At 42.8% G+C, this 22,529-nt stretch overlaps 1 protein-coding gene across 6 annotated transcripts in view; it reads right to left on the reverse strand.

Moving 5' to 3' along the window:
* Positions 1-22,529, reverse strand: part of LOC117673969 (laminin subunit beta-1-like) — a 96,336-nt gene that overhangs the window by 67,807 nt on the left and 6,000 nt on the right. For 4 of the 6 annotated variants that reach the window (XR_015731693.1, XR_015731692.1, XR_004593629.3 and 1 more), the window contains exons 2-5: positions 17,857-17,917; positions 5,342-5,517; positions 5,031-5,154; positions 2,095-2,168 (exon numbers count right to left, since the gene is read on the reverse strand). Coding sequence is in view for 3 of the 6 variants with exons in the window: in XM_034431718.3 (XP_034287609.3) it covers positions 2,095-2,168; positions 5,031-5,154; positions 5,342-5,517; positions 17,857-17,917 (435 nt within the window). In the remaining 3 variants the exon portion in view is untranslated. Of the gene's footprint in view, positions 1-2,094; positions 2,169-5,030; positions 5,155-5,341; positions 5,518-17,856; positions 17,918-20,042; positions 20,351-22,529 lie in introns of those variants that run through there. The other 2 variants (XM_034431721.3, XM_034431719.3) reach the window with 2 other exon arrangements.

Consider the following 22,529-nt stretch of genomic DNA (forward strand, 5'->3'; position numbering starts at 1 on the left):
TACTAAAGGTAGCTTACTAAAGGTAGCTTACTAAAGGTAAGTTTACTTAAGCTTACTAAAGGTAGATTATTCTGAGGCTGAGAATCTCTGGAATGCAAATCCTGGCAACCCAAGACAGCATGGTGACTGACTTGAAGTGATGGAGCTGTGGTCCAACAAATCTGAGAAGAATCAAGTTGATTCTAGAGATGAATAACATCCATATACCCTTCAAAAGAGGTAATCAAAAGCTAAAAGGAAGCATAAAAGCCACCTAGAGTCACCTTGTAGGGAAGGTGGGTGGCATAGAAATGTAATAAATAAATTTTTAAAAAGACCAAACACCGCCTCACCAGCAATCAACACCCAGATAAACAGAAATTAACACCAAGATTAATACAAGACCAACAATCAAGAATCAATCAACAATCAGGAGCCTTGGTAGTACAGTGGTCTAAAGCACCCTGTTATTAAGACCAGCTGCCTGCAATTACTGCAGGTTCGAATCTTGCCAGGCTCAAGGTTGACTCAGCCTTCCATCCTTTCTAAGGTAGGTAAATTGAGGACCCAGTTGTGGGGGCAATAAGATGACTTTGTATAAATATACAAAAGGATGAAGGCTATTGCTTAGCGCATTGTAAGCCGCCCTGAGTCTCCAGAGAAGGGTGGCATATAAATCAAATTAAAAAAAAAAAAAAAGAAGCAAACAATACCCCAATCCTGGGCTCCAAGATTACCGCAGATGGGGACTGCAGCCAAGAAATTAAAAGATACTTGCTCCTGGGGAGGAAATCTATGGCAAATCTAGATAGCTTACTAAAAAGCAGAGACATCACCCTGCCAACAAAAATGCGTATAGTCAAGGCTATGGTTTTCCCAGTTGCAATGTATGGCTGTGAAAGTTGGACCATAAGAAAGGCTGAGCGCCAAAGAATTGAGGCTTTTGAACTATGGTGCTGGAGAAGACTCCTGCGAGTCCCTTGGACTGCAAGGCGATCAAACTGATCAATCCTAGAGGAGATCGACCCTGACTGCTCTTTAGAAGGCCAGATCCTGAAGATGAAACTCAAATATTTTGGCCACCTAATGAGAAGGAAGGACTCACTGGAGAAGAGCCTAATGCTGGGAAAGATTGAGGGCAAAAGAAGAAAGGGACGACAGAGAACAAGGTGGCGGGATGGAGTCACTGAAGCAGTAGGCGTGAACTTAAATGGACTCCAGAGGATGGTAGAGGACAGAAAGGCCTGGAGGAACGTTGTCCATGGGGTCGCAATGGGTCGGACACGACTTCGCAACTAACAACAACAACCCCAATCAAAGAACTACCAAATGAGACAAACAATCAAATCGTAAGCAACAACTTAATCAAGGAACCACCAAGAACGCTCCCACTAACACTCATAGGGCAAGCCACTTGTATATAAAGAGAGTAAACCCCACACCCTTCTAGCACTGATGATGTTACCTAGTTGGATAATGAAACGTCTAGCAAGAAAACAATCAAGCCCAGAGACCACCAAGGACCCCACGAATCAAGTTGGGGGGTGAAAACCGCCCTAGTTTTTGTGAGTAAAACATATTGGGGAGAATTTTATTCAACTAAGGAAGTAAGTAATGAGGACATGAGTGCAGAATAGGCATGTAGTGCTTTGTGGTGCACTTCATGATACTCTGAGCCTAGATTAAAAACAGACATTCCTGCTGTGCTGGGTAACATTTGATTGCCAACTTAAAGGTTAAATATAGTATTGTATTAACATGTATGAGTTTCACAAATGCAAATAGCCACTGGGAATGGATGTGTGGAATAATAATCAAGTGCGCAGCAGGCAGGGAGATCTTTAAGCTCTTCCCTGCTCGTTGGGGTTTTTATGAAAATCATTTCTCTAAAAAAGAGAGGAAATCCTCCATTGGCACAAACTTAAATTGGCCCAGCCAGACACCTAAGTATTTGAAGAAAAGCACATTAATTTACACACTATTTTTTAAAAAGAAATATCAAAAAATATAACTATGCAATACTTTCATCAGATACTTTTTCTACCTCCTGTGAAGGCAAAACATCTAATATCCTCTCTATTGTATCTGCCGATTCATAGATCTTCAGTACAGTACCTTAAATTTCATTATGAGGTGAGTAAAGTGGAATTCAGCTTCCAGGTCCAATCGAATGCTGACCTGCTCTACACCTGGAGAGGGACAAAAGACAAAAATTAGATCTTTCTCAAGAACTCTGCTCAAGAAGACTTGATATCTTGTAATGCTCAAGAAAGCAGGGACTTGCTATCTAGTACCACCATCCTTTTTCTAACTCCCCTCCATTCGTTAGTCTTCCTGAACTGAAGGGTGAAGTGGGTGCAGTAGGAAGTCTAATCTGTCATGGCAGCTTCCCACGTGACTGAGAACCTTCATCATTCAGGATTCCAAATTGTGTGTGGAGATTCCAAGAATCAGGTTCTCTTCAGCAAACATGCAACTTCTAACCCAAAGAGGACAGCACAGCAGAATGACAAGAACGCAGCAAAAAAGCTGAATTTAGATAACGTGTCTCCATTTCTTCTGGTTATGTATGGAGAGAAAAAAATCCTCCATAAAGTTTTGAGATATCTCTCATCATATATCACATTCTGAGAGACAAAGTGTCCAAGATACAAAGGATGCTGCCACCAAGCATCTGTTGTGGTCCGCCAGCAGCCTGCGGAGCTGGCAGTGAGGAGGCTGGGGAGGAACATGGGCCAGTCCTGGAGTCTGGGGAAGGCTCGGACGAGATCTTTGTGTTGGAAGCAGAGATGGGGCCAGGGCCATCTGGGAGCGATACATGGACTCCGGAGCCTCCAGAGTTGGACATCAAAGAGGCAGAGGAACAGGAGGAGCCTGTTCCTAGTGCACGCATGTCCAGAGCTGCCAGAAGGCAAGAACAGTTAAAACTAAAGGGATGACTCAGGAGTAAGGCCTGAAGATGATTGGCCCCTCCCATAAGGCTTAAAAGAGGAGCAAAGGCGGTATAGAAATTTAATAAAATAAAAAATAAATAAATAAAGGCATGTGGGCCCTTTGCAGGAAAGCAACATTGTTAATTCTGTTCCCAGTCGGCATCTCTGTTTGATTCTGGACTCTGTGTGGCTTTGCCAAGTAGGTCTTTGGCAGCGTGTCAAGGGAGATAAAGGTTGGTGATTATCCCGAAGGACTTCTCCCGAAGGATTTTTTTGCAACTAATTGGGACTCAGCTGTGAATGAACGTAATTCACAGCTGTTGCAATAAAAGAGGTTTTTGGGACTACTCGTGTGTTTTAATGACTCAGGAAGCCTAGAATAGAATAGAATAGAATTTTTTATTGGCCAAGTGTGATTGGACACACAAGGAATTTGTCTTGATGCATATGCTCTCAGTGTACATAAAAGAAAAGATACATTCATCAAGAATCACAAGGTACAACAGCATCATTCTCAATTCTTACTTGTATGCCTTGATTTAATGTCTCACGCTATGATCAGATTTTCTCCTGGGGGTCTGGAAAAAATTGTCTCATAAAGCTGCAGATACATTAATTTTTCTAGTACTCTGCTCTAGTTTCTGTAATATTCTCTATAAGGCTTCAAACTTGCAAAAACATTGTTCAATAAGAGACCACAGGAATCAGCATTCTGGAGACTGTCTATCTATGTGGTTGTTAAGAGTTGAAACCATTTACTGGCACATAATCAATGTGTGTTAAATTTATACTCTGCTTTTCCTCAAAGCAGTTTCTTTGAAGATGTCCATTCATTTTATTCTCACAGCTTAAATCTTGTAACATAGATTGGGTGAAGAGAGAGAGAACAATTGGCTCAAAATGTTCTCACTGTTGAAATTGGACTTGACCTGGTCCTAGTTCAACTTCTTAACCATGGCATCACATTGATTTGACTCCTAAAGTATACCGTATTTTTCAGAGTATAAAACGCACTGGAGTATAAAACGCACCTTAGTTTTTGGGGAGGAAAATAAGAAAAAAGCTGATTGGTGGGTGGATCGGCCTCCCGGAATACCCCCAATCAGCTGTTTCCAGAGGTGAATTTTAGCAACAGGTTTGTTGGTTGTGAGCTCTGTGCCTTGCTTTTTTTTCTGCCTCTGAAATTTCTGAAACTCAGTTTCAGAAAAAATCTTTTTTTTCTGCCTCTGAAAGCCTTGGAAACAGAGCTTCAGAAAAAAAGGCTTTTTTTCTGAAGCTTCTTTCAGAGGCTTTTTTTTCTGAAGCTTCTTTCAGAGGCTTTTATTCTGAAGGACTATCTGTACTCTGTTCAATCTCCTTTCTTTGGTATTGGTATGTAGATTAACCTCTTCCAATCTGTTGGTTATTGTGTCATTCTCCAGATTTGTTAACATATTTTGGTTAGAACCTTTACGGATTCTTCTTTTGTTGCTTGCCATATTATTTTAGATAAAAGCCTTTCAGAGGCTTTTTTTCTGAAGGTTCTTTCAGAGGCTTCTTTCAGCCTCTGAAATCTTGAGGCTGGGCGGGGCTACATGTGGAGTATAAGACACACCCAGATTTTCACCTTCTTTTTGGGGGGGAAACGGTGTGTCTTATACTCTGAAAAATACGGTAGTTCCCTATAGTTCCAGCTTAGCCAATGATGATTGATACTGGTAATTGCAGTTCCGCAGTATTTGGAACAGAGACTCTATTTCATGTAATGGTTTAGGCATCGGGCTAGAAACTTGGAAACTGCGAGGTCTAGTCTCACCTGAGGCACAAAGCCAGCTGGTGATCTTGGGCCAGGCATTCTCTCTTGCACAATCTCTCTTTTTCAATTCATGAAAAATACAATACGACTATCAGATCTGGACTTCAAAAGTCTGAGAGACCACTAGGTGGCAGCAAATATAGTGGTGCCGATATAGAGGTCAGCTGTGGTCAGCCAAGATCTGGCAAAACTAATGATGAAAAATGTCTTGTTGGAGACCAACAAGATCTCTGGAGATATGTAATTTTGGGGAGTTGCTGGACATCTGGAACCAATGAAGATGAAACATTAGCTTCCAAAACTTCCAAATTTCTCATTCTTACCATTCTCAGACTGCCACCAGGTCTGTTCACCATTCTGCCCAGTAAGGTAGATGACATTCTCAATGTAGTGGCTCTCACGGAAAGAGGCTGAGCGTGAGTCACAAATGAAGCATTTCTCAGAGTCCTGTCAAAAGAATCATTCTGGTTTAAATATACAAAAGCAAGGCACGTACCTTCAATGACCTTCATGGTGTGCGTTACAGGCAACTCTAGTCCAGGGGTCTCCAAACATGGTAACTTTAAGACTTGTGGACTTCAATTCCCAGAATTCCCCAGCCAGCATGAGTTCACAAGTTCTCAACCAGTTTTACCTGAAGATGGCTGACAATGCAATACTCCTGAGGCTCTTCCAGGCCGCATGTTGATGTAGCGCTCAGGTTTTGGGTCCTCCCAATGAGCAGGTTTCCTGTGGCTGGGTAACAGCTTCCTTCCAAACAACCATGGTATAAATCAGGCTCTTCTGTGCCCTGAGCGTCAGCTATCTGGCCTGGTCAAAGAAACAACAGAACAGCCCCATCCAGTCCGTTTTTTAAAAAAATCATGAAATACTTTGGCATTGGGAAAAAATATGATCCCTTCCAAAAAGACCAGAACACCATGTCCCCTCCCCACAAAGAAACCTATTCACGATTAATAATAGTGTCAACTAAGTTAAATGACTCCAACCTGGTACATCCGAGCCAAAAAAAATCTCAAAAAGCAGAGATGAAAACAAGGTAACTATTGTTCCAGAAGAAAGATATAAAAGGCTAGATTTGCATGTCACAAAAACCCAGTTGCTCACAAGGATTTTAATATGTCGCTAATACAGGTAATCCTCGACGTACGACCGGAATTGAGTGCAAAGTTTCTACTGCTAAGCGAGACAGTTGTCAAGTGAGCTTCGCCCCATTTTACAACCTTTCTTGCCGCAGTTGTTAAGTGAATTGCTGCAGTGGTTAAATCAGTAACATGGTTGTTAAGTGAATCTGGCTTTCCCCTTGACTTTGTTAGTAAGAAGCAGAAGCGGGTTTCAAAACCTGTCGCTACTGATTTGCTGGTGGGTGTGCACTTGCTTGCACAGAAGCATCCAGGTAGGTGGGCGGAGCCTCCCGCTGCTGTTGCTACCGGTTCGCCTGATCCGGGGTGAACCAGTAGCAACCCACCACTGGTCAGAAGGTTGCATAAAGTGATCGCACGACCCCCATTTATGGCTGCAACCGCCATAAATATGAACCAGTAGCCAAACATCTAAGTTTTGATAGAACTTTATAGAACTTCCTGGGGCCCAGAAAGAGTCAGGGGTAGGGGTCTTAACTAGCCTTGCTGGCTGATGTAATCTTCCCAGGTGCCATGTGGTGAGTTTCTGTTGCTAGATGGGTCCCATTGTGTTGGAGATGATGGTCCTTTGACAAAGGATTGGGTTTCTGCCTCTGGCCCATTAACAAAAGGGTGGGGGCAGGAAGGTGGGAGCTGCTTTGTCTTTAAAATATGCTTCTCCATTTCTCATCCAGGGAAATATAATATTCTGCCTTTTTAATATTTCCCAACATATTACATTCTTCTAGGAAAGGGGTGGGTGCTAACTTCCTACAAGGTTGCATAAGGTGATCGCACTATCCCGGGACACTGCAACCGCCATAAATATGAACCAGTTGCCAAGCATCTGAGTTTTGATCACATGACCATGGGGATGCTGCAATGGTCCTAAGTCTAAAAATTAGTCATGTCACTTTTTTCAGTGCTGTTTGTAACTTCGAATGGTCACTAAATGAATGGTTGTAAGTCGAGAACTACCTGTACTCACAAGAATTTTAATAGATTAATAGTTGATTGCTCCCGATTAGCTCTTTCTGCCAGGGGCCAGCCTTCTTATTTCCCCCAAAAGTCAACAAACAGAAACCAAGTGTAGGAAGAAATATCCTTCTGGGTTCTGCTCCAAATGGGGAAAAAGACACTGGAAACATGGAGAATGCCTGGAAAGATGGTTTAGTGGTGGACAGGATCACATGGTTTGAGTTCCTGAACAGAAAAAGCAGGCAGAGCTGGGAAGCAGTCACCGATGCTGAGAAGAAATAGGCATGGAAGCAGCTGCCAGAAAAGGGATCCTTTAATTCAGGAAGGCAAGAAAAGTAGTGACGCAGCTGGAGCGTTCCTGGCTTGCAAGCAAGGTGGCCTGATAAGGGTATGGATTTTTATACCCATCTTCCCTTTGAAGTTGGTGTGATTTGATGAGATTTTGTATGTGCCTTTAGTTAAGGTGATTGCTCTGAATTCTGCCTTCCTACCTTAATGGTTTAATCATGTTTCTGGGGTTCTGTTTTTCCTATCCTAGGGGTTAATTCTGCCAGGAAACGGGAAAAGGGGAGTTCCAGGTGAGTTATTTTTAGTCTGATTCCCCTTATCTTAATGGCTCTATTTAAGTATTTCTATTATCAGCTCTGTTAACAGGGCTGCTCTGTGTTTTTCTTTCAGCTGTTGCTTCTTGGTTTTCTTAAAGGGGAAAGGGCTGGCTTGAATCTCTTGGCACTGTTTTCTGAGGTTTCTGATGCCGTAAGCAGAGATGGGTTTTAGCAGGTTCTAACCACTTCTGGAGAACCAGTAGTGGGAATTTTGAGTAGTTTGGAGAACCAGTAGTAAAAATTCTGACTGGCCCCGCCCCCATCTATTCTCTGCCTCCCAAATCCCAGCTGATCGGGAGGAAATGGGGATTTTGCAGTAACCTTCCCCTGGAGTGGAGAGGGAATAGAGATTTTACATCCCCTGCCACGCCCACCAAGCCACACCCAGCAAGCCATGCCACACCCACCAAGCCACACCCACAGAACCAGTAGTAAAAATTTTTGAAACCCTGGGGTACACCTCCCAAAATAGAATGAAAAATAAAATCTTATTTTGTATTCCCTTACCAAAGGAAAAGCTAATAACTGTGATTTTTCTCTCTATACACACTAATGATCTACTATGCACATACTGAAGATTAAAATAATAAACAAACCCACATCTGGGAATTCTAATTTCCCCAGCCACTTGCAGTGAATTTTAATCATGCCTCTTGAAATCCAATGCCCATAATTGAACTGCATAATTAGAATCCTAAGAAGAAACAACTGGGAGTTAAGTAGGAGACAGAATTCCACACTGAGGACCACATGATCTCTTTATCAAAAAGGTACTTTTTCAAAAGCAACTAGACTTTTTCTGGTTTTTATTCCTTGAAGACGTTTCACTTCTCATCCAAGAAGCTTCTTCGGTTCTCACTCATCACCTTGCCCAGTTTTGTGCCACCCATTGTGCCATCTAACTTGCCTACGATTAAAAAGTACAGGTAGTCCTCAACTTACAACTATTAATATAGCGACTGTTCAAAGTTACAACATTGAAAGAAAAAGTAACTTATGACCAGTGCTTGCGCTTATGACATAATCACGGTCACATAATCAAAATTTATTTAACCGGCATTTACAAATGGTTGCAGCATCCTGGGGTGGTGTGATCCCCGTTTGCAACCTTCCCAGCCAACTTCTGAGAAGCAGAAGTCAGTGGGGAAAGCTGGATTCACTTAACCACGTAAATCACTTAACAACTGTGGTGAATTGCTTAATGACCATTGCAAAAAAAGGTCATAAAACTGCTGATTGCCAGCTGCCAGCAGTTCGGCAGATCGAATCTCACCATGCTCAAAGTTGCTCAGGCTTCCATCCTTCCGAGGTCGATAAAATGAGGACCCAGATTGTTGGGGGCAATATGCTGACTCTATAAACCGCTTAGAGAGGGTTGTAAAGCACTGTGAGGTGGTATATAAGTCTATATATAAGACTCTGTAAGACTTATAAGTATATATGTCTATGGGCTATTGCTATCACATAACTGGAGGATGGTCACCACCTTTTAGGGAAGGCTGTTTCACTATTGATCAAAATCTACTTCCTTCTAAGTTAGATCCATTTTTCCCTTCCTTCTTACAGTAACACCAACATTTCTTCCTCATCTTGTACATGATATCCTTTCGGATACTAGGAGATGGCTATCATAATTCTGCATGGTTCCCTGACCACTGTTTGAATTTCTGACTGATGAACTGCTGGCGTAAGTTGGGTTGCACCTCAAAGGACTAAGAGAACCATATTCATATGGTGAGCTACAGCAGGCTGAAGACAGAAGGAATTAGAATTATTCTTAAAATGGTGTCTATTAAATCACTCAACGAAAAGGTTAAAAAGAACACTGGTATATAAAGTTCATGGCTTCCACTGTCTATACCTGTGATGGCGAACCTATGGTACGTGTGCCACAGGTGGCACGCAGAGCCGTATCTGTAGGCATGCAAGCGTTGCCCTAGCTCATCTTCAGCATTCATTCGCGCCGGCCAGCTGATTTTCGGGCCTTGTGGACCCACCGGAAGTCGGGAAATGGGCCGTTTCCGGCCTCCGGAGGGCCTCCCGGGCGGGGGAGGAGGCTGTTTTTGCCCTCCCCAGGCTCCTAGAAAGTCTCTGGAGCCTGATGAGGACAAAAAACGGACTTACCGGACCCACCAATAACCTTTTTGCTGTCATGTGCCAAAAGCGGGGGGAGCGCAGGAGGTTGCTCATGCATGCGTGGGGGGGCATGGAGGGCATTGAATTATGGGTGTGGGCACGCATGTGCGCGACCCCTCTGCACTCCCCCCACTTTTGGCACACGACGGCAAAAAGGTTAGCCATCGCTGGTCTATACTCTTGTAGGAAGATAGCACCCCAACCCTTTCCTGGAAGAATGAAATATTTTAGGAAATATTAAAAAGGCAGAATATTATATTTCCCTGGATGAGAAATGGAGAAACATGTTTTAAAGACAAAGCAGCTTCCTGCCTCCCCACCACACCTTTGTTAATGGGCCAGAGGCAGAAACTCAATTCCCTCCCATCTTTGACAATAGGACCCATCTGCAACACAATAGCAACAGAAACTAACACAATGGGACCCATCTAGGACAGAAAGTCACCACATGGCACCTGGGAAGATTACATCAGCCAGCAAGGCTAGCTAAGACCCCCAACCCCTGGGAGTCTGACAACCAATCAGGATACTATTTCGGGGCCCCAGGAAGTTCAAAGCCAGAGAAAGCATAAAACCCGGGGACTCGCTGTATCTCGTCTCTTTTCTGTTCTGGAACTCAAACCATGTGATCCTGTCCACCATTAAACCATCTTTCCAAGCAGTCTCCATGTTTCCAGTGTCTTTTTCTCCACTTGGAGCTGAACCCAAAAGAATATTTCTTCCTACACTCTAAAACTCAATACATGAGAGATAAGATGAAACTGAACTCTTAATAAATGAAAGCAAGTATGTCTTGTTTTATTGAAATATAGAAACTGGACTTCAACCATAGTGACTTTTAATAAATTCAGAGCTAAGATTCCAGGCCAGGAGAATCTGATGGAACTCGTTGATTCAAACTCCTACTCAAATAAATGGAATGAATTAAACATGGAACAGTGTGGGAGACACCAACATTTCTAGATAAACATTTAGTGAAGTTCTGAAGACAAAACAAAACAAAAATCAGAATGTCGAAAGAGAGATAAGTCACCAAGAAACAATACATTTTAATAGGCTGCACTTGTAAAGATGGTATTCAAAAAGGCTAATGAAGAATTATTTTTTAAAAAATCTTTAAATATATTAAATGAAAAGACTCAGTTTATCAATTGCTGTATGAAGATGGTAAAATGTTAACAGTTAACAGAGAAAAAACAAAGCTACTTTTATAAGAGGTGGGTGGCACATGAATTAACAACTGGTTTGCCCCAGCATCGAAAATGTGAGAGAGAGCGGCCTCCTGCGCACGCGCTTTGCTCTCGCGCATGCTTGCACGCATGTGCGCAGCTTAAAAAACACAGCTAAATAGGACGGCATAGCACAGGGTGGGGGTAGGTCCACCTGCCCGCAGGTCACAACTACCGCTTTGCCCGAACCGGTCTGAACCGGCAGAATCCCACCCCTGATTTCTATTTGCTTGAGTTTCCTCCAACAAGAACATCTATATTCCACCAAGCAATTGCGAACACTAGAGGGAAAAGGCAGGATAGAAACGTGAGATGAATGTAAACATCATCTTGAAATATCTACTTATTTTGGATGAATTTAAATCTCTAGGATCAGAAGAATTACATCCTAGGATATTGAACAACAAGATCTGCTAAAAGTCCTACTTCAAAAATCAGGAAAAAAAGAAATAAGGGAGAAAAGGGGAAACCATGGAACTGTCGCTCAGAAACCTTGGAAAGTTCTAGAGCAAATCCTAAATGGATCTTGAAACATTCTGAGAAAAAGGTGGTAATTACCACAAATCAGCATAGACTTCTGAGAAAATCTTACCACACTAAAGTTATCTATTTTTTTTTAACCAGGTAGTTCCAATTTATAAAATATGGGGAAACTGTACACATATGTTATCTTGATTTCAGCAAAGGATTTTGTAAAGCACTGTCAGCTTGATTAGCAAGCTAATTAAAGAATGGGCTGAATGGCCTGGAAATCAGGTAGTCAGCAAGCTTATTTGAACATCGTATTTGAGGAGTGCTCATTAGCACTTTATCAACAGTGAAGCATTGATGGAGTGCCCAAAAGTTCCCACATTTTTAAAAAAATATTTTTATTAATGGATTGAATGAGGACAGGTAGAGAATGATTATTAAATTTTAGATAATACAAAATTGGATGGGCTAGCTAACACTCTGGAAGCTAGAATAAAATTCAAGAATGATCTTGATAGGTTAGAGAAAATTGCTGAAAATATAATGAAATGCAACAAAGACCAATGCAAAGTGCCTCGTTTATACTGATAGAATTCACAAGCCCAGGTACAGAATGGTGGCTATTTAGCTTGATAAGAACACTTGAAAAACAATACAATTGGAGTGGTTGATTGCAAATGGAATATGAGTAATGGGGCTGCGAAGAAGGGAAATTTTAGGCTTCATCGGTAGAAATATCATTTCCGTAGGAAGCAATCATTCTGCTTTATTTTGAATTGATCAAATCCTACATCAAGTGCTACACCCAGTTTTAGGCACTGCACTTTGAGATGGATTCAGGGAGGATGCCCCAAAGTTATGTTTGTGAAAGATGAGGAAGTAAGGAAGAGTTTTAATGTAGCTCTTAGTTTATCTCCAAGATGCTCATATGTCAAGATCAATGCAAACTAATAAGATACCTCTGAAATACAGAGCCTCTTATATTTTCATGTGCCTGCAACAATAAACTCCCTTTTTACGATCCTCTAATCCAGCGGTGCCAAACTGGATTTCTTAGGGGACCGGATCAGCATTGTAGTTCTCCTCCACAGACCGGTGGGGGGGGGGCGGTGAGGGGAGACAGGATGGCTGCAGCAGCCTGCCGGCCAAAATGGAGTGGCGTGGGGGGTCCACGCACAGCCCCCTGTGCTTTGTTTTTGTCCTCCATGGCCTCTTGCAACACTCTCCTGGCCGAAAACGGGCCCCACACGGCCCGTTTTTGGTTGGCAGAGTGCTGCAGGAGGCCATGGAAGGTGAAAATGAGGTGCAGGGCCCCTGCACGCGGCCCTTTTAAGCCAGCAGAGGCACCGTAGGCCAGTCCTTTGATATTTCCAGGCGGCCCCACAGGCTGGATTTAAGCACCCCTCAGCCTGGATCCAGCCACCAGGGCCTTGAGTTTGACACCTCTGCTCTAATCCCTTAATTCGGAGTGAAGTCAGAGTGACTAGATGAAGCTAAGCTAAGGATGGCCTTCCTGACACCAGGCAGAATTCACAAGAGATATTTTTTCTTTGCACTCTAGGAGATAAATATCTGACGTTACCTAGGATTGAATTCCCAACCTTCCAAATGGAAGGCAAGCATCTTCACCACTAGGCCACCACGCCGCTCAACTATCTATCTGCAACAATGAAAATATGAATGTTGCTATCTCCAAACATAAAAACAAGCTTCCGCGTAGTCTCTTCTTTACTCACTCTTTAGAACCAAGGAAAAAAAAAAACAAATCCTTCCCTTCTTGTGACTCTGCAGCTTACTAAGAGGACCTGAAAAAGGGACTGTCACGTGTTCCAAGATTGGGACTCGCAGGCAGAAAGGATGTCTGCCTTGGCAGAGGAGGCCCAACCCTGCCTCGGATCCTGTCAATTCTGAGCCACTGCTCAGAATTGTGACCGCTGCTTGAATTTTCACATGGGAATTTAGTACAAGGAAAGTGGGTCACAGGGATGTTGGAGTGTTGCCCATACACATGGGCCTCGTTCCACCAGCTATTTAGAGTTTAGTGCTCCATTTACAACTCGGCCTCATAACTCACCCTGTTCTTTGCCTTCTGCTTTTATTTTTTATTAATAGCTAACCTCCCACCTCCAAATCTTTGCCAATCATTAACTCACACAATGTGTCTGCCCAGCCAGAGACAAACCTAACGCATTCCAAAGGGACACACCTGGGCATTCAGGAGAGTTTATTTCTAAGAAAGTAGGAGGTCAAAATGCTTGGAAGCCACACCTGTTAAGGAATGTCTTTCCATGGGTCTCAAGTAGGGGCAAAGTTTCTTTTGCATCCGGCCAAACCTTTTCTTGAGATAAATGGGGAGAAACTTCATCAAAGGGAAAGTGTAATGTAATGTTAAGGGGTTCTGCTAGGATCAGGAAGATCCCAATTAAATCTGCACTCAGTCATGGAAGTCTGTAGGGTCCTTTCCCTGAGTTACTATTTCTCCGTTCAACCTACTTCATTGAATTATTGTTGTGTGAATGTCTATGGAGGTTCTCAATCATCCAGGTCGTGGATGTCCCTGTCAGATATTGCCTGCATATGATGCACTAGAGACTAGAAGGGGTTAAGTCTTTGCAGACATCACATGTGACTATATCAGCCAATGAACTCTCTTATTGGACTCTTACCTAGAAACCACTTGGATATCTTCCCCTTTCTTTTCTCTCTATCTTTTTTATCTCTCAGCGAGACAACACGTGAACTTCTCTCTCCTCTCAACATCTGAGTCATACAGTTAGGGTAAAAATATAACAGGATACCCTGTTCATTATCATATGCATGTATATATTTGTAAATAATAAAAACAACCTTTTGAACCTGAAGCTGTATTGACCAAATAACTTCCTCGTAGAACCAAATGAGCATGACCATCAATATATCTGATAGTCCCCAAAGGTGCTTTTTCAAAAGGCAATTGGATTTTCTTTGCTTTTTTTTTAAGGTGTTTCACTACTCATCGAAGAAGCATCCTCAGTTCTGGCTGAATACTGGGGAATGAAAGGATATATATTCCTTGCAGTTATCTGGTTCTTTGCACTTTGAAAGGGGGTCATTACCTCTCTTACAGTCTTGAGGACCTGTGTGGGATTATCTGTGCCCTCGGGATACCTGAATCAGAGTGCAAATGGGTGTGGAAGCTTCTTGGAACTGCTGAAATGACTATCTTGTAAACAGGAGATAGGTGGTGTCATTTCCCTCCCTCTCTGTTGAGAAAGGGCTGTTCAGTTTTAACACAGATGGCCTCTTTTACCTCTTTTTCAAACCAGTAGTCCTCTCTGTCCAGAATTTGGATGGAGGATGGGACACTAAATTAAAATGCCTTGAGCTTCTGGAAGATAAAAATCCAGCTAATAATAATTGCTGTCAGTGTCAATTTCAGAAGGGCAATAAAAAAAAAACCATTGTCATTCTAGATATATTCAATGGCTTGCAATTATTCAGAAGGGAAACTTTTTACATATTCAATTGCTCCCTTGTTATTTTACTTTATATATCTGAAGGTTAAGATTCCTTGTTGAAAGCAATTTGTGATTATTTCTCTCTGGGAAAGACGGGTGCTGTTACAGAATAACCCCATCATACTTTCTCAGAAAAGCATTGGAATATGAGTCATGGGAATCATTAAATGATCAAGGAGCATTGTACATCGACATATATTTGAGAATGATCAGCAGAGTTCTCAAGAATCCTGCCTTAAACCCTAGGCAACAAGATATTTTTTTTTTAAAAAAAAGAAAGTGGTTCCAACAATATGCAGAGTATATTGGACACATCATAAGGATGACAGGTAGAATTTTTAGGCAGATCTTGGCCCAATCTCCTCTGAGCCCTGGTGGCGCAGTGGTTAGAATGCATATTGCAGGTTAACTGCCCACTGCTGAAAGTTCGATCCTGACCGGCTCAAAGTTGACTCAGCCTTCCATCCTTCTGAGCAGTGGTAAAATCCAATTTTTTTTACTACCAATTCTGAGGGCATGGCTTGGTGGGTGTGGTGTGACTTGGTGGGTGTGGCAGGGGAAGGATACTGCAAAATCTCCATTCCCACCCTGCACCAGGGGAAGGATATTGCAAAATCTCCATTCCCACCCCACTCTGGGGCCAGCTGGAGGTGGTATTTGCCAGTTCTCTGAATTACTCAAAATTTCTGCTACCAGTTCTCCAGAACCTGTCAGAACCTGCTGGATTTCACCCCTGCTTCTGAGATTGGTAAAATGAAGAACTAGATTGCTGGGGGCAATGTGCTGACATTCGTAAACCACCCAGATGACTGTAAAGCACTACAAAGCGGTATATAAGTCTTAAGCGCTATTGCTGTCGCTACATTTTAGGACTGACCCACCGGAGTCTACTGTCAGCATTTGAGAGTTCCTTTTGCAGCTGTGGACAGATGTGGCACAGTGCCAGCTGTTCTCAGAGCCATACTCCTACCAATGCTTGTTGTGACCTAGTTGGACTAGTAATGGGCCTCCAGGGCATGAGTGGTGCACAGGATGATCAAGGCGTGTCATTACATGCATGGCCTGACTGAAATGTGTTGGAAACTGACAGAGATATATGAGTTACAACCAGACAGAAAATGCTTTGTCTTACGGGCGACATAGAAACCTTGGCAAGCCACTTTGTGGAGCAAGATGTTGCCATCCCTGGGAAGCATAATCAAGGGTATATCTTTTCATACAGGTCTTTTTTTGTTGTTTTTAAACCCTTCTTGCTTTCCAGCTCTGGGATTTTGTTCCGCTGAGATTTCTAGAGTTGGATGAACAAAGTAAAATCCTCTTCTTAAGCTATCTTTATCTCTCTGGCTTAGGTATACGTGTATGCGTCTGTTTTTACAACCGCACAAACATGCATACATATTTTTAAATGTACCACAGCAACAGAGTTGGGTTTTTGATTTGTTTGCCTCTGAGTCAGATTTTGGAAGTTTGCCCTTGCCTCCTCCTCCTTCTTCCTAGGAGAAGAGAGTGTCCCCCAGCTAGCTTTGTGTCTAAGGCAGTACTAGAATTCATCATCTTCCGGTTTTTAGCCTGGCGCCTTAAGCATAGCACCAAATTCATTACACAGTACACACGATGCAAAATCATACGAATAATCATTGAAATGTATTGATCAGATACATGCGCTTGAAGATGATTCACCCAATGTTTTGTATCGGTACAAAATTTTTGTTCTTCTTAGATCTCAATGCACGGGACTATCCGTCCTAAGCAAAATCTGAAATTCAGCATGACACCGGCAAGAGCCGCAATCAGCTAAATCAGTTTTTCATATCTATTTTGACTGATACTGGTAGTGACTCTTTCCGATATTTAGATAAATTGGTTAGACTGGATTTACAGTCTTCTGCATGCAAGACTCTAGAACAGAGGTCTCCAACCTTGGCAACTTTAAGACTTGTGGACTTCAACTCCCAGAGTTCCTCAGCCAGCTTAGACCCCTGATCTAGAACCAGTGGTGGATTGCCCTCGGTTTGGACTGGTTCTCAAGGACCGGTAGTAAAACCGGCAGGAGGCTCCACCCACTGACCCGAATGTCATCAGGAAGCTTCTGCGCATGCACAGAAGCGCACGCGGTCCTGTTGCAAACCAGTAGTAAAGGTAAATAGAACCCACCACTGTCTAGAACTAATCAGAGGCCCATAACTGAGTGGAACTCAACATTGTAGAGCGTATTCTTCCAATTTATAACAATGATTCTGAGTATATTTACTAATGAAATTTTTACTGCATCCCCAGAAAATACTTTCCTGAAAATAGAACTAGACTCATGCCTGCCTGCCTGCCTTCCTACCTTCTTTCCTTCCTTCCCTCCCTCCCTTTCTTTCTTTATTTGACAAATTTACATAGCCACCCAATTCACACAGAGTGACTCTGGACAGCTTACAATATTTTCAAATGCAATGGATAATAAAAACCCAACCCCTACCGCCCCATAGCAACAACAACATAATCAAATCAGCTACTTGATCAGCTCTATTTCCATTCATGGTCCCCAGACTGACTGAGAAAACCATGATTTTAGGGCCTTTTGGAAAAGCAACAGGGTGGAGCCAACAATATATTGGAGGTGTGGGGTGTGGCGGGGAAAATGATATTCCACTACTGAGAAGGCCCTTTTTCATGGCCTCACTAGGTGAGAATCCCTAATCGATGGGACCTGTATCATACCCTGTCCTCCCATCCTGGTGGGTCAGGTGGATGTAATAGGGAACCAGTTGCCTTTCAGATAACCTGGCCCCAAGTCATTTAAAGGTGATAACTAACATTTTGGATTGGAATTGTACCCAGAAGCAGATTAGCAACCAGTGCAATTCATGCAGAAAAAGAAAATTGTCAAGAGTCTAAACCAGAGGTCTTCAAACTTGGCAACTTTAAGACTTGTGAACTTCATTTCCCAGAATTCTGGGTGAGGAATTCTGGGAGTTGAAGTTCACAAGTCTTAAAGCTGCCAAGTTTGGAGACCCCTGACCTATGGCATAATCAGCAAACAGATGTCAAGACTGTTCATTCACAAAATATATGCCTATAGGATTTAGCCCAGACCAATGACAGGTTCTGTATCAACACTTACCCCAGAGAGTCAAGTAGTACAGCAGTACCATTGGCATGGCAGAAAATTTCAACATTTCAACCTGCAGGTTAAAAAAAAAAGCAGAAATTAAAATCCTGACTTTTTCTGTCTGCCGTATCTAAGAAAAATGTGTAGGGACAGGGGCTTATATAATGGTGGAAGAACTGGAATCCAGTTACTTAATAACTAATTAATTAAACTAATTAAGGACATTTTTAAGCCATACAGAGTCACTTCACAGTGAGATGGGCAGCATATAAATTTAATTAATAAATAGACAATTAAATACATTTAGAATATTTAGGTCAAATCTTCCTCTCCCAGCAAAAAATATAGAGAAACTTATACACACATATATTTATTTTGTTGTTAAATAAAAATTTATTTACAACTTTAACTGCACGAAATACAGCACATCATTTATACTTTATGAAGGCATATAAAAGTTTACTATATAATGTGTTGATTAAATTAAAACAGCAATTGAGTAAAGCGTGTTTAATCATGAGATCCAATCTGTTCAGTGGAGTTTATGCACAAGTTACGTGCACCTAGGATAGCAAAATAAGCTTTTTTTCATAACATCCAAATGGAAGGAAAGATGCAAACTTCTCTTGTTATTAGTTTTTTGATATCTTCTTCTTAGTTTTTGCCATTTGGGAAAATAGGAGGAAATAAAGTATATTATATAAATTTTAGAATTCAGTTTTGCAAAGCAAAATTCAGTTTTGGTCTACAGTTTGAAATCCTCAGCTAGTGCTTAGCCAATTCTAAAAAAAAAGAGAGATTTTTTTTTCCTAGGAGTTTTCTAAAATTCTCCTTCCTTCGTCCTTCACATTGGAGGGTGGGATTAACTCTGAGTTACCTATACTCTGTATCAGGGGTGAAATCCAAATTTTTTCCCTACCAGTTCTGTGGGCATGACTTGGTAGGCATGGCATGGCTTGGTGGGCATGGCAGGGGAAGGATATAGCAAAATCTCCATTCCCATCCCACTCCAGGGAAAGGATACTGTAAAATCTCCATTCCCACCCCTCCTGGGGAAAGGATATTGCAAAATCTCCATTCCCACCCCGCTTTGGGGCCAGCCAGAGGTGGTGTTTGCCGGTTCTCTGAACTACTCAAAATTTCTGCTACTGGTTCTCCAGAACCTGTTAGAACCTGCTGGATTTCACCTCTGCTCTGTATTATTTGGTGTGGGGAGGTGGATAGTAGCTCATACAGGCAGCACATGATGGAAAAAGCTCACAGTATGATTTTCAAGGCAACCATGAGTAGAATAGCAAAGAATATGTGTGTGTGTGGGGGGGTGTTTCTCATTCAAAAAAATTAAAATTTGCATCTATTTAGACTGAACTGAAGCTGAAATTGGAGCAACTTCATTTCAGTTCCTGATCATCTCTTCTCTTAGAGAGAGACGTGCCTATCAATTAATATATTGGTCTGCCTGCCTGCGTTTTCAGGGAGAGAAATGAACATAAATTTTATGTGACAAAAGAAAAATCTGGGAGGGGATGGCAGATGGAAAGAGAAGGGCCCAGATGGACGGAGGTAAGAGAAGGAAGGAAGGAAGGAAGGAAGGAAGGAAGGAAGGAAGGAAGGAAGGAAGGAGAGAAAAAAGGAAGGAAGGAGAGAGAAAGATAGGGAGGGAGGGTGGATGGAAGGAAGGAGAGAAAAAAGGAAGGAAGAAGAGAAAAAAGGAAGGAAGGAGAGAGAAAGATAGGGAGGGAGGGAGGGAGGGAGGGAGGAAGGAAGGAAGGAAGGAAGGAAGGAAGGAAAGAAGGAAGGGGTATGAGAAGGAAACACAATGTGAGAACTTATTAGAGAGTTGGTGCATGGGTAAAAAGAGACATCAGTCATCCTTCTTTCTGTGTGAGCCACAGAACTCAGCCTGTATTCCTCACACAAACACCATATGAACCTCCCTGTAACAATATTAGAAAAAAATCCTGTTCTAGATAATATGCCATTCTCATCACATACTTTGCAAAATAAGCATCCCAAACAACCACTATGCTCTTTAGCATTAAAATATTTTGGGTTTTTTTCTAGCCTGGGAATAAATTGAGCAGGAGGAAAATCACTATGGGGCGGAATAAGCCCACCCCCACGGTCCCAGCCAGAGAAGTGTGGCCCTTCTCCCCATCCTGGCTGCCTTCTCCTCCCGGATGTTTTCTCATACTCACTTCATGAAGGCCAGCGTGGGCCCTCTCACCTGTTGTTTCATCTGCTCCTCTGGCCACCAGGATTTAGAGAAGAGCCGAAGCGATTCTTCCCTTTCCTTCGTCAATAAGGAACTTTCCACTTGTCCGGCTGAAATGTCCTAATTCCCCGTTGTCCGGGCAGCGTGAGAACTCTACTATGCAAACTCAACTGCCGATGGGTAAAAATAATCCGGCTCTTCCCACCCGCCGCTCTCCATGAGGGCAAAGCAGAGCTGGAGGCTGAGCTACATTCAAATGGAGCTGGGACTCTGAAAGGGACTAACGGTCTCTAAGCTACGGGAATGTCACAGCCTATTCTTTCTGCTCCACGGCACACAAAGTCTGTCTGCTCCGCTCCAGGCGCAGGCCCGGCGTTGGCTGTCTGAAAGGAGTGAAAGACGGAGGAATCTCCCATAGAGGAGACGAGAGCAAAACAGGCCCCTCGCTTCATTCTTAAAACAGGCCTCGCCAGACTTCGGATGCTTGAGACAAAGGCCAGGAAGCCAAGGAGAAATCCTTGGGGGGCAGCCTAAAAAACCTGACCAGTTTGGTGATCCATGACATCCTGAAGGAAGGATTCCCGGGTCACTGTCCTGCCAAGGGAGCAGAAATCTCTTCAGACTTTGAAATATAGGAAGTCCTCAACTTACAACTGTTTGTTTAGTGACCGTTCGAAGTTACAACGGCAATGAGGAAAAAAAAGTGACTTATGACTGTTTTTCATACTTATAACTGTTGCAGCATCTCAATGGTTGTGGGATCAAAATTCAGACGCTTGGCAACTGACGCATATTTAAAACCGTTGCCGTGTCCCGTGGTCGCGTGATCACCTTTTGTGACTTTCTGACAAGCGAAGAGGATGCGGAAGCCAGATTCGCTTAAACACTGTGTTACTAACTTCACAACCGCAGGGTTTTGCTTATCAGCTGTGTCAAGGAAAGTGGTAAAATGGAGCAAGATTCATTCACTTAGCAACAAAAATGTGGGGGTCAGTTATGGTTGTAAGTCAAGGACCACCTGTACATAGGGAGTCCAAGCACCAAGCTGTTTAGAGCAGGGGTCTCCAACCTTGGCAACTTTAAGACTTGTGGACTTCAACTCCCAGAGTTCCTCAGCCAGGGAGTTGAAGTCCACAAGTCTTAAAGTTGCCAAGGTTGGAGACCCCTGGTTTAAAGAGCAGCTCACCGATGGGTAATTACACACCAAACAAGGTCAACGCCTCAGTCTTGTCTTTTGAGCAAGAGGTCATGGATCTGAAGGCCAAGGGATTCCCCTCTCAGAGGCCCTGAAAAGCAAAGCACCGCCTGCTTTTTGGGACCCGTGAGGACAAAGGCATCATTTGTGCTTCCACCCAGCCCAGCCTCAACCGGTTCCCTGGGAGCCTGGCGGAGTTAGGCAGGAATGTACTTGTTGTGTCTTGCACCAGGCTTTCTCATAAAGGTACCAAGAATAGCTTATCCTTCCTCCCCTTCTCAGCTTTGTTCCCTCCCCAGCCGCTCTTCTTCTTCGGTTTTGGTAGGATGCTTTCTTATACACACAGGAGGCAGGGTGGGAAAAAGAGAGCCCAGAGGCTCCATCAAGGGCTTAGCCAGGCAGAAAGCTGTTCTTAGAATGAGCTGGGACGGGCAATCGAAGACGTTTGCAAATTGGTAAATCACGCAGGCCAGAAACCGGCCCCTCAGCACCCCCTGACAGAACCTTCTGAGGTTTTGGCAGCAAAATGAAATCGCTCGGATAGCAGGCAGAATGGAACATGTCCTAATAGCTTGGGAAAAATACACCTAGGGTTACCAACTTTCTTGCGTTTCCTTCTTGCCGGGCTGTTGAGCTTCAGTAAGCACACGCAGGTCATCCTCGACTTACGACCACAATTGAACCCAATATTTATGTCGCTGAGTGGGAAATTTGTGAAGTAAGTTTTGTCCCATTTTATGACATTCCTTGCCACATTTGTTAAGGGAATCACTGCAGTTGTTAAGTGAGTAACACGGTTGTTAAACGAATCTGACTTCCCCCATTGTCTTTGCTCGTCAGAAGGTCCCAAAAGGTCATTGCATGTAATCCGGGATACTGCAACCATCATAAATATAGTTGTCAAGTGTCCGAATTTTGATCACGTAACCATGAGGATGCCATAACAGTTATAAGTGTGAAAAATGGTCATAAGTCACTTTCCCCCCCCACTGCCGTTGTAATTTTGAACGGTTGCTAGATGAACTGTTGCAAGTTGAGCACTATCTCTAACTAGAAATTCAATTGGTGGTTTTTTAAAAAAAAAAAAAAAAACTTCAAGAAGGAGATGTGATGCTGAATTTTTTTCCGTTCAACATGGGGACAAAGGAAAAATGGCAAAAAGAAAAGATAAAGAATATTAAATACCTTGAATTTTTCCCTGGCTATCATTTGACTGCCAAGAACAGGCTCACTTTCCCTTTAAAACCCCTTAGTTTTATCCGTCTGTCTGCTGAC

Source organism: Pantherophis guttatus, chromosome 2 (genome assembly GCF_059756535.1).
Source record: "Pantherophis guttatus breed Tessera chromosome 2, ASM5975653v1, whole genome shotgun sequence".
NCBI lineage: Eukaryota > Metazoa > Chordata > Lepidosauria > Squamata > Colubridae > Pantherophis > Pantherophis guttatus.